General features: G+C 41.8%; 1 protein-coding gene and 1 long non-coding RNA gene across 3 annotated transcripts in view; one reads left to right on the top strand and one right to left on the bottom strand.

Moving 5' to 3' along the window:
- ANKFN1 (ankyrin repeat and fibronectin type III domain containing 1) overlaps positions 1–12,957 on the top strand; it is a 489,950-nt gene that overhangs the window by 360,788 nt on the left and 116,205 nt on the right. For both annotated transcript variants that reach the window (XM_032320627.1, XM_032320628.1), the window contains 2 exons: positions 9,613–9,807; positions 11,647–11,760. In XM_032320627.1, the coding sequence (XP_032176518.1) occupies positions 9,613–9,807; positions 11,647–11,760 (309 nt within the window). The remainder of the gene's footprint in view (positions 1–9,612; positions 9,808–11,646; positions 11,761–12,957) is intronic.
- On the bottom strand, positions 5,177–5,615 carry LOC116577435. The gene is made up of 2 exons (XR_004280510.1): positions 5,556–5,615; positions 5,177–5,260 (listed from the first exon to the last, which is right to left on the bottom strand). It is a non-coding gene; the product is annotated as an uncharacterized LOC116577435 (long non-coding RNA).

Below are 12,957 nucleotides of genomic sequence, written 5' to 3'. Positions count from 1 at the left end.
TTCAAGTATATCAAAGCAGCGAGCAGAGTTTCTGGCAGGATGAATTTTCTCTGTCTTCCTTTCCCCTGGGCCTTCCCTTCTGAAAACCAGTCCCATACTCTTTCCACTCTGAGAGCCAAGAATCCCAGCCCACTCCGAGGCAAGTCCTCTGTGATCTGCTTGAATTCATTGCAGGAATCACAAAGACACAGATGGGTTTAGGGACTTAACTCTAAACCATTGGTCAGGTGTGTCTTTCAATCTTTAGCCCCTGAATCACAGTGCTATATCGAGGTGTTCTTACAAACACAGGTTGAAACTCAACCAGGTACTCTTTCCTTACTCATAGGGAAAGTCCTAGAAGTGGCCACCAGAACTCGCACACCACCCCAAGGTTAAATACATGCAGAACCCCGCCTGATCATTAGACCACTCTACTGTCTTTATTTAGTGACTTTTTTCTGTTCCTCACCTTTAGGCAAGCAGCAAAGTATACATACTCATTCCTTCTAAAAGATAGTATCAGCCATTATGAAAATAGAATCCCAAGTACTTCCAATTGGACTTGTGTGCTGAGCTCAGGAAGCCCCCAGAGACTTGGAGAGGACAGAAGCTGGGCCAGCTAATGTAGGGACACCCAGGGGCTCCGCCTCTGATGGTTCCAGCCATTCAGTATCCCAGTTGCCATGACTCCTGTTCAGTGGAATAAATGCTATCTGAGAGAGGCTTACCTCGGTTAGTGAAAGTCCCCAGTCCTAAGTCCTTCCTTTATTCTAACTCACTCCTGTCCTGCCCCCACTCTCCAATCCCAGTTCAGTGGTCTCTGGGAGGAATGTGCTGAATCATCAGTGAGCTCCTTGTCTTTCTGAGGCTGCTGTTTATTTGGCATCATCTATAAACCGTAATCATAAAGAAATAAGTTATTTTTGGATACTTATCATGTGCAAATTTGGTCACTCTTAGGGATTTTGTCTGTCTTTCAACCTCAGTCCCTGACACGTAGTAGGTGCTCAGAAATTTTCAGTTGAAATTTTGAACGACCATGTGTTAGGCTGCTGGGAATTACAGGTTTTGAATTCAGGCACATAGACACACGCATGAGTTACATGCATAGTGCATACACGATGTGTGGGAAATACCTCTAAGTCTTTCAGTGATTTATTCTGGCAGTACCTTCTGCTGTTGTTATTTTCCAGGCACTGTTGTAGAATTCGGTTGTAGACGGAGCCTGTTTTCAGTTTTACACTGTTGAATAATGTGAGCCAGCAAAAATGGTGTAATGCTCCTCATCTTTAGTCTCTCTGCCCTTTCCTACGGCCGTGTTCTCCCTTCTCTGCAGACCCGCTCTGCGTCTCTCTGTGAACTCACTCACTTTCTCTCGGATATTGCCTCTGGAACTAGGAGATGTCGCCCAGACTTAGTTGTGTGCAGTTACTTCATAAAACGCGATTGCCGAGTAGCTGTCACATGAGTGTGCAGACACCAGACACCAGAATTTTGGCAGACTCGTCAGGATGCACCACTAGTTTCTGCGGTAGTCGAGGGATCGTGTTGGTGCCGGGACCGGTTCAGGGCACGTCTAAGAGGTGTGACTATAAACTAATGAGCCTGGCTTTATATAAACAAACACCCCAGAAAGTCTACAGTCCAAACAAATGTTATCCTTTAACATGGTCCTCATGGGAGACCCCACACTTGCTCCAACAGAGCTGCTATTGCTCGAAACACTTTTGGATTTGTCCTCAGAGCCAGTTTATGAGAAAATCTGACTCGTTGCTTAGAGTCACACCTGATTTTTGTTCCAAAACAGCATTGCCCGGCGTCATCACCCTCCATGTTCACCAGACTTGGCTTCAGATGATTTAGAGAGGTTTCCTGAAATCAAATCCACCCTCAAAGGACAAAGATTTGCAACCATTAAGAATTTGTAAAGAACAAGCTTTGGGCAGGTCTCTAGCATGAGTCCCGGGTATTTTTGTTTGCTTCATTAAAATAGGCGTAGAAATCCTCACTCTGACTTACAGCCCTGCTCCTCGAGCCTCATCTCATACTGCTCACCCCTCATGCACGGTACACTAGCCCCACCAGCCTCCCTCTGGTCCTGTGAACACGCTGCACTCACTCTCTTCCCCAGAGGGCCTCTGTTCTGGCTATTCCCCGTTTGGAGGGGTGCTCGAATGCTCTCAGTCGTGATCACTCCCTGGCCAGCTCCTTCCTAACGTTTTCACTTAATGTCACATCTTCAAGTGAGGCTTTCTCGGGCCACTTAGTCCAAAGTCACTTTCTAATCACATTACTATATTTTAATCTTCTGCATACATAGCACTTATCACTATATATTTTTTTCATTTTATTTGTTTATTTTCCATCTCTCCTGTATTAAATTGTAAGCTCCGCAGAGCAGAACCTGTCTGTTCATTCATCGCAGTATCCCCAGCAAACAGTAGGCGCTCATTTATAAATGTGTGTTGAATTGAATGAATCTCAAGGCTACTTCTTTTGAAGAGTGTGAATATATTATTTATTTTGAAGAGAATGATTTTACTAAATACTGAATGAATTGATCTTTTTTTATATTTCCAAACAATTATTTAGACACCAGGCAGCCACAGCACAGGTCTACTTACCTGCTTCCCAATAATTAATTGTCCTTTCATTCTCTTGTTTTTAATTTTTAAATATTCACACAACCAGAATATATTCTCCTTGTAAAAAATAAAAACATTATAGATAAAGCTCAAAGAAGCCTTTGACAACCCATACAGCCTGGCCTTGTGCCATGCACGTGCTCACGGTCTAGGCCCCTGTCCCTGAATTCCCCCAACATAACTCCAGGCTTGACTGAGCTAGGGGATCCACTTCCAACCTTCCTCAGAGTGACTGTTGCCAAGAGACTCACTTTCCTTCCTGCGTGGGCCTCTCCAGGGGGCTGCTTCCCTGAAATGACTGTTAGCTTCCCTCAGTGCCAACGATCTGGGAGTCAGAGAAAGAGACCAAGGTAGAAGCAACAGTGTCTTTTATGACCTAATCTCAGGAAGGACATATTCTCACTTCCTGCCGAACGCTGTTGATCACACAGACCGACTCTGGTACTGTGTAGCCAGGTGTGCATGCTGCGAGGCAGACACCATCAGGGGCGCTCCTGGAGGCTGGCTGCCCCACCACCTATCTGAGTTGTTGAGGATTAAATGTAATAGCAGCTTTAAACTACTTCCTTGGCATATTGTAAATGGTCAGAAAAAATTGTTAATCAGTATAAATATCAAAAACAATATAAAACAAGAGTTTCTGGTAAAGAAGTTAAATACTTTACAGATCTCAAAAACAATATAAAACAAGCCAAGAGCTTCTGGCAAAGAATTTAAATATTTTACCTATCTGCTGTATAGTTTGTGCTTTGAAAACACTGCCCAGTACGAGCATTCTTAAACGTTTGTGGAATTTTATGTTCTTAAACTGCTCTGTCCGACGCGGGAGCCACCAGCCATATGTGACAATTGAGTATTTTGAAATGCATCTTGTCTAAATTAAAATGTGTTCCAAATGTAAAACAACCCTGATTTTTTAAGGCTTAAGTATAATAAAATATATTTTGTTTATTATATGCATTGCATATATTTATATTTATATATTTATTTTATATATAATATATATACTACCTCAATGATTTTACATTGATTACATGTTAAGATGATAATATTTTGGATCTACAGAGTTAACGAAGATAGATTATTAAAGTTAATATCATTTTTTCTTTTTTTAACTTTTTCATTTTATTTTTTTCAAATTTTTATTTAAATTCTAATTAGTTAAAATGTAGTGTAAGGTTGGCTTCAGGAGTAGAATTTAGTGACTCATCACTTACAAATAACACCCAGTGTTCAACACAACAAACGCCCTTCTTAATACTCATAATCCATTTAGCCCAGCCCCCACTCACCTCCCTTCAGCAACCTTCAGTACTTTTTTTTCTTTTATAATGTCACTGCTTGGAAATTTTAAATGATGTGGGCTACATTATATTTCTGTTAACACTGAAAGTATTGGCAGGAGATACGGTTATCTTCTTTCATACTTAAGCCATGACATCATTTGATGATCTGCTTTGGATTTTCTGAATAATTTCCTCAAGTCTTTTGTATGCTTGTTTTAGAAATGTCCATTTGCCCTTTGGAGTTAGGTTGGAAGTATTGCTTTCTGTGCCATTGGCTCTGGCTTCTTAAAGAACCACAATTACAACTTAAACTATATAATACGGACTTTGTGAATCCACATTCTGGAAAATAGCAGGGAAGAACATTCCAGAGCCCCATGTCCAGGATGTAATGAGCTCTAGGAGAACACGCCACAGTAATTAAAATGAAACATTTAACCTCCAAATCTCTGAAACTTTTTGGAACCACATTCTCAGAGTCCTTGGGAAAACCTGAAATAAGACAACAGGTTGAGACCCAAGAGAAACCAGAGTGAATTCTGAGATGTGAACCTCAGCGAGATAGGTAAATTGAAACAGATTTTGAGCTTTTCTGGTATGAGAGTTTTTTAATTAAAAATCATTTAATTTTTGGACTCTTCTGTAGTATTTCTTTTGATGTTCTAACCTGAAAACAAGGCAGTTGTGAGGTTGTTAGAAGGTTGTCACTTATGATAGCAAAGATAAATTTTATTAACTGCTCTTCTTGGTTGCCCCGAGGACTTTGGCTTACAATTTAAGGTTTCTACCTAAGTGACGTTGTTTTCTTCCCTGAAGTAACAGATAGGGTTGAAATTGATACCACTTAGTATATAATATATTTCTGAATGGTAGTTGGGACAGAAGATTTTTACCTGGGGCAAAGTTTTTTTTTTTTTTTTTATGAAAGAGCATAGAGTATTTGATAAAATGTATTTATTTTTGTGTGCCTCTAAAAAATATAACACAGACCAGTGAGTGTAATAATGATAATACAAAACTCCACTTATTGAGAGCCATCTATGAAGGGTTATCAGTAACTTACTAGAGCTTGTGAGATAGCTTATTATGCCACTTCTCAGATGAGGTGCTTGGGTTCAAGATGGCAGCACAACTGGTGAGGACCACACATTCCTAACGGGCGGCACTTGACCTAGATCGATAACTTAAAGCCCTCTTACCGTTTGGCCTCCAGTTTGGAAATAAGAGGAAAGCAGTTTCAGCTCAGGATGAGGAAACTTTTTTAAATTGAATGAAGCTCTTAAAACTGAAAGTGAGCTTGGGCAGGGCCATTTTGGTGAGCAGCGAGTTCCCCTCCTGGAGGAAATCCTACAGGGCCAAAGGTGTTAAAAAAGGCTGGTTAAGGCTCCTTCAGACTAAAGGAGTGTCTTGTGCCTCCTTTTCTCATCAATAAGTTAAAAAACAAATTGCTAGTAACAATAGAAAAGTTGTTGCTAAGTTGCAAAATGCCCTATCATTAGTAATAGGAAAATGTATTCTTTTTTTTTCAAGTAGATCAAATGAATTATTCCCTAAAACTTTCAGCTAGGAATTAAAATTAGTTAACATTTTACCTCCTTGTATTTTCAATCTCTAAGCAATTATCAGCCAGGCCCAAACTCACCAATTACAGGGCAGGACGAAATGAAGAAATAGTAGGTAGTAGGCGCTCCATAGGTTAGAGTCTGATGGTGAGGAAAAACGTTCAGTCTGATCATTATTTATCTCAGGATTTAAACAGTAACCGTAATTGTATTCTTTGAACACCAAGTTCCCACCCCACCCCCACCCCCACCCCCACCTCGTAGTTAATTAGCTGGGCAGGTCTTAGAACAAATACCCACTCAGACACTGGGTGGTAGAAATGCTGTTGATAATTAAACACCACAATAGCATGGGGCCTATTCCAGGAGCAGCCGAGTGGTCTTGCCCCAGCCGGGCGGCTCACCACACACTCACAAACCCTCTATTGTGCTGGCGATGGCTGCTCAGAGGGGTAGTTGCTTGGCTGGAGAAGGAACTAACTGCACTAACTAACTGTAAGAGAGAAAAGACCAAACCTTGCAAACAGATCAGGAATTCGGCACTCAAGAGAAAATACCACGAGTGTGGAAGTTAAAGGGGAAGGGATCCAAGAAAAAGTGAAGTGGATGGGCAAGAGAACCAATTATATGATAGACACAGCCTTTCCAGTTCCAATGTCCATCCAAATGAGCTCACCAGCCTCATGCCAGATCGATAGCAATTAGAAAACTGCAATACATAAATATGAGGTTAATTTGCATGCCATTTGGTTTAGAGGAAGTTCCCTGGGTTCTTTGAGATTTTTAAGAAAATCTTGGATAATAATGTCCAAGGTCTACTTGAGTCTCGGTTTCTTCATCTTTATAACAGACGGTTAAAAATATAATAATAAAATAAGGGCGTTAAAATGTTCTCATTCTGGGGTGGCAAAAATAGGAAGGGGGCTCTCAGAATAGTTTGCAAGGTGTCAGAAAGCCCAAACTTCCCACCATCACTCAAGATAAAACTACACAGTCTAATATAATTATCATATTGCTTCTGCTTAAAATATATTAACCCAGTTTGCTAGGCTGATTATCTCATACTGAACAGATGTGACTCTTGGCAGCTATATAGGTCATTAATAATAGGGAGAAAAATGATTACTTTGTAAGTCAGCTGATTTGGTAGTCAATAAAGAAAATCTTTCAGAAGAGTGTTTTATTAAGCTATTAAAAAATCCATAGAAAAAAAATAATAAAGGTTTTGCTGGGTGAAATGGTTGGAAACCACTGGCTCAGTTAGTGCCTTTTCTAGTCGTCCATGGAATTACCTCTAGCAACAGAGGCAAGTGAGTGTGTTCTCAGGGGCATCTGGGGACTTAGACTGGGAAAAAAGTGGGGGGCAGATTTCCATAAAGTTCTCTCTCTCTCTTTTTTTTTTAAGCTTTCAATTTTGGGACGAAATTTCCATTCTCCTCCATAAGTGTTTGTTTTGATTTTTAAATAATATGCTTTCACCAAAGTCTGTGTGGAGACACTGATGCCCCAGGAGGGTGCACGTATTCGCTCTGTGCACGCCTTCGCTCCAGAGATTCCCACTGCATGCCCCCCCACCTCATTATATAGTATATAATATATATAATATACCACATTAGGTATCCCAGTTTGAGAAGCACAGGGATCCAGCTGATCTTGGAAAATTCACATGGTTATAAAATTAAATAGGTTTCCCCTTAGCCTCTGAAGAGGCAACATGCTTGACCTTAAAGATGTGGAATCCCTTCACCAGTACAACTCAGACAGCGTCAAGGCCACAGCCTTGGAGGAAAGGGAAAATGTGGAAACAAAGCATGTTGTGCTAAGAAAAGCAGAAAAAAATCTCAGGGGGAGCCAAGCATAGCTCGAAAGAAGCTGTCCATCTGAAATGCCACCTGGAATTCACACCAGTAATAACTGTTGTGGATATAAAAATTAATAGGGGGGATTTCATAGTATTAGAAAAATTTATTTTTATAAATCATGTGTCTATCACCCAAGTGTTGACGCATGCATGCAATTCAAACATTAGGCTTACAATAAAAAGCTCACTGAATGACTTAGCAAGGACAATTCCCCCATTTTCTCTATAATTTGGAGTGGAAGGAGGGGGGCCGTGGGCAGAGGGTGCAGTTACTGGGTCAATTAATCAACCTGAGAACTGTGACACAAACCCTGACGCCTAACCTATGTCTAAAAATACACAAATGTATACGAATTTGTTTTCAACTGTCAATGCCTATATTTAGGACCTTCCCAGCAAGGCTATAATGAGACTGTGTTTGAGGCCTTCAGTCATAGCAGACTCTACCATTAATCTGAAGTTAGTTAAATTAACAGCATTTAGTACTGACTTGTCAATCTCACTGCTCCAGGAAATTGCACCTTGAGGCTACTAATATTGCCAATTTTTCCACTAGAGTATGCGCCCGTGTGTGTGTATGTGTATTTTTTTTCTCCAGAGCCTCCGTGTTCATACGCCATCATTGCTTCCCTACGTCCACAGCACTTATATTATCATTTATTCTGGCCTCCTTTAGCCTTCCCGGGGGATTCTGCGTAGTGTAGCTGCTCAGTGAAAGAGTTTTTTAGCTTTATATTTATTTGTTTATTTTTCTGTCATGGCTCATGACTGAGGCTTTAAAAAAAGTGTGACGGTATTCAGAGTACATGATTGACTGCTACAGCAACATTCATTAACCATGAGAAATCTGCAGCAAAACACAGTCCTGAGTGTTCTAAACAGCAACTTGAAAAAGAAAGAAGAAAGAAAGAAAAAAAAAAAAAAGACTTGCCTAATTTTTCATTGACCTCATCTGTAAATAAATTGAGACTGATGGTGAGCAGGGGCAATAATAAATGAGTATTCATTTCCTGTAATCAATGCAAACATGCCTATGAGCACAGAGAATATGAATATATAACCACCTAATTTCCATTTCAAAATACACCTAACAAATTTTCACTTGAGTTATCTTCATAATATTTTCCTCCCTTAATTAGAAGAATGAAATGTTTGGATTTCGTTCCCACCCACCAGGATGAAATATTGTTTTGGTCACACAGTGTCAGACACACATTGGTGACAGCAGCTGAGCTTGATTCTGGTCTGTCCCGTTCTTTCTGTGGTTCCTTCCACACACCCATGCTGAGGCTGTCGCCTCCTTACCACGAACTACGTCCTCCTGCCTCCCTTGGCAAGGGACTTCCAAGGCCCCCCTCAAACATATGGGAGCCATGAGGAAACCCCCAGAAGCTGCTTCCCAACCCAACACACGAATGTGAAACGTTCTGTCACTGTCATGAACATTCTCTCTCACAAGGGCCGGTCAGGTGAATAGTATGACGTGAATTTCATGGAGACACCATGTATGGGGTAAAACAGAAATATCAGACTGTATAATCTCTCTCAGGAGGAAGAGTAGTAGAACTTGCTGATGAGCATGGGCATCTGTAGAGAAGATTCCTTCCCTGAGATCATGATCAGAGATGGAATTGTTAGGAGAGCATAGTCTGGTCACGCCCAGTCATGAGGACTCACCACAGCTACTGTGGCAGTGGGAATAGAACACTTCATCAGCAATAAATAAATTGGTTAATTACAATACAATTAGCCACTAAGACCTATGTACAAAAATGTCTGTGCGTTGGGCACAATGTGGTTAAGAGCAGAACATTCTAATCAGATTCTACCCCACCAAAAAAACACCACACAACTTTAACAGAATGCAGCTTGCCTCCTGGATGCCTTTTCTTACGACCTTCCTAGCCCTACAAGAGCTTTTGGCCCTAAATGTTTGTCTTTGCAAAGGTCATGGAAACAACTGTGTGCAGTCTGGGTTAGAAGTGGTCCTCGTGGGTACTTGATGGTGGAACTCTAATGAACTGTGCTAGCCAGCTGTTCGGGGCACATATTATAGGAGGGGCCCCAGGGCAATGAACATATCTTAAATTGATGGACGTAACATTTAATCTAGTTGTCAGTGTCACCACATAGACCTTGTTGGATAAGTCAGTTAATAAGGAACATAGACTTACCCCGGGCATTTTTTAAACCCAAAAGTCAACTCTTAACTCCCCTGCCCATGAAACAGTGTTTCCCCAGAAAGAGAAAGGAGTCACCCATGTCTTTCCCTGCAGTTGTCAGCCTGGAAAGCCGAGCACTGCACCTCACCGCGCTGGTGCAGGAAGCCCAGCAGAGGGTGAGTGAACTGTCTGCCCAGGTGGAGAACGAAGGACCAAGTCTGGACAGCACAGAGAAGGAAAAACAGCTGAGAGCTTGGGAGTGGCGGTGTCGACTGTACAGACGCATGAGGACGGGCTTCGAGCACGCCAGTGAGTAAAAGCCGAAGACTTCTGCGTTTAACTAGAAGCCAGGTTGGCTGGACACAGCCAGGCCTTTTTTTACTGATTTTTTTTTCCCCGACTCTGCTCCAGGGTCATGGATGGCCGTTGTCAGCCTATTTGGAGTGAGGGTTCTGGGCGGCTGTAAAAGGATCTTTTGTCTTGCTTGATTTTCTGGCTCCCAGTAGGTTCTCTGACCACAGCCATGAGGCTTCAGTGCTGCTGGCCTCTCTCCACCATGTCACACTCATCTAGTGCTTTCCACCCGATACGCCCCAATGCCTAATAACCTGGATGGTCTGATACCCTAAGTGGCTATATTTTGGGATGGGGAGGTGGAAAATATTTGTTTGTCCAGTTCCTGCCTCCAACCCGAGTTTAAGTTGTTTTCAACTCTCTACTACATTTTTTATAGAGCGCTTATATAAACCGACCTTCGGTTAATACAGGCCACAGAGGATAGTCAGTCAGCCCCTGAATTATGCTTGGTCTGCACTTCCATTCTCTTCGTCAATTCTTTTTGTTAGTTTTAAGGAAAGCCTTGTTTCTCGATAATGCTCATTAGCACTGGAAGGTACAGTGTACAGCAGTCCCTAATATACAAAAGTATCAAATTCAGACACTTGGGGAATATTAAAATCTTGTTCCAAAAGGAGATCTTATTTAAACGACAATGAAAAAAAAATTAGACTGGAGGATTTAAATATAAGGGAAAGGATCAGTTCATTGGTTTGGGAATATCTGCCTCTGCTTTGTCCTATAGGTAAAGACGAAGGCAGTGAAAATCTTGTTCTCTGAAGCAGTTCTGTATAGTAAGGACTGCATCTAAGCCTCATCCTTTCTCTTAAAGCAAACAACTTAAGCGACATTAATGAAAGTTTGTTTCAAAATTAACATTAATGGAAGTTTTTTTTCAAAATTAACACTAATGAAAGTTTGTTTCAAAATTAACAGTCTCTTCAGCGGTGCTGATACATGTGTTTTTTTTTTTATTATTTAAAAAAAGAGACATGCAGCAATTGTTTTAATAAATGCATTTGCAATTGTGCCTCATTTAGGACAGATTACTACTAGAAGCAACCATAGTTTTACACTTCTGCCATTTGAGAGGGAATTTTCTAAATCACAAAACGCCTTCTGGGTGTTAAGGAACACCTAGAACTATCAGGAGTCCTTTAAAACCCAAGGTTATTAGGTATGACATTCGTCTGTGAATTCTTTTTCAGAAAATATTACGTGATATAATAGGAGGCACCATGAGAGAAGGCAGGTTGGCATTCTGTCCTGGGAAGACCCCAGAATCAGGCCCCCGAAGCCATGGGGCTTCGTCCTAGCTGTGTGTCTTTGCTGTGTCCTTGAACAAGTAGTGTGGCCTCTTTGGACTGCAGGTTCCTCATCCTCAATAGGCACATGCTCCGCTTGCCTCTTCTACCCAGCAGGGTTGCAGAAAGGCTCCAGTGAAATGATTTCCATGAAAGTACTTCATGAAACGTAGCAGTCTCTATGAGCAGCCGGCTCCTGCTAACACTTCCCGGCCTCCTCTCCACTGGTCCAGGCCAATCTCCTGTTGGGTTTCCAGGATACTTTGGGAAGGCTTAACTGGTATTATTTATCCCTTCAGAAGACGTTCTAATGCTCAAATAAGACCACGATGGCAACAAATAAAGGCCATTGAGACTTCTAATGAAAATGTTCAAAAGCAAAAGCTATTAGGCTCTACAAACAAATGTTTCCATAGTGTGTGTTTCAGGGTATCCTTTGAAGAGGCAGGAACATTGTTTAAAAAGGATTTGCAATGTTAAGATCCTTACGTTTTTCCTTCTGTCCCAGGAGCCCCTGAGGTGCCAACCAACGCCTGTCTCATGGTAACCAGCAGCACGGCACTCACTGTCAGCTTTCAAGAGCCTCTTAGTGTCAACGCAGCTGTAGTAACCAGATATAAAGGTACCAGAGTCCGGTTGTTGGTTTTTTTTGGTTTTTTTTTTTTTTCATTGTTTCTTCTTAAAAAAACAGTCCATTGTTTGGGGATCAGTTGTGCATTTTGTATGTTTGTTTTTCCTGCTTGTAGGATTTTTTTCTATGCCATGTACTTTTTGAGTTGAAATATTTCCGTAGGTGCTCATGTACAGAGCAAAATGTTAATGAGAGTAAGTCACAGAGAAGATGGACCATAGGACCGGGCTGTCGTTACGCCAAGCCCCTCCAAAATATTAATTCCATTCTTGTTTGCAGAAGACCTGTTTTGTGCATAGTGTAGGTCTGGAGACAGAATTAAGTAGGAAGTATCAGCCTCCATCCAAGGAGCTCAGAGGATGGGATACAGAACATACTAAGTAGTGGGGCATATGACTTGATACCTGTAATAGCAGGTAAACTAGAGTTCAGGATTAAAAAAAAAAAGATAAAGGACATTAGGGGTCAGAAAAGAAAGAGGGAGGTAACAGGATAAGATCAGAAAGGCCCCAAGGTGCAGGTGGCATGTGGCTTTCAAGGATGGCTAGGATTTGGACCAAAAGATGTTGAAGGGGAAAGTAATCTCCAAGTGGAGAGAACAGTGGGCACAGGTTAATACTTGTGAAGCAAGAGCATGCTAGGACAGGCAAAAGGGAGCAAGAAAACCAGTTGTGGCTCCAGGGGCGCTGAGGGTTCACGAAAAGGCACAGTGAAACGTCAGAGCAGAGAGAGAAATGAGCACAGGAGGCAGGGGGACACGGAGACCTGAATTCAAAATTAAGGAGTTTTCGGCATTATTTGATGAACTCTGCAGAACACTGAATCAGGTAGGGACAGGATCAGAGGTAGATGGTGAAAGATTTGGGTTGCAAGGCTGTGTACGATATACCAGAAGAGATGTGGGCCAAGAACAGGGAAGTGGGTTCGGCAGCTAGCCGTGGGAGCCATGACAGCTTGACGTGTCTGTGAAAGGAGAGAGGGAGCCCAGAGGAGACGGACAGCAGAATGACACTGGGATGAGAACTGCCAAGGCTGCAGAGCACCAACTGTATACCCGGCACCTCGGCAAGCTATCGGCTACACTAACTGCACGTGATCTTCACAGCAGCCCTAGCAGTGGGCACTGTTAGGATTTCCACTTTGTAGGCGAGAAGACTGAAGCACTGAGGTTAAGGAATTTGCCTGAAG

This window comes from Mustela erminea, chromosome 18 (assembly GCF_009829155.1).
Source record: "Mustela erminea isolate mMusErm1 chromosome 18, mMusErm1.Pri, whole genome shotgun sequence".
NCBI lineage: Eukaryota > Metazoa > Chordata > Mammalia > Carnivora > Mustelidae > Mustela > Mustela erminea.
The sequence above is the reverse complement of the archived record's forward strand: the minus strand, read 5'-3'. Positions and strand labels throughout refer to the sequence as shown.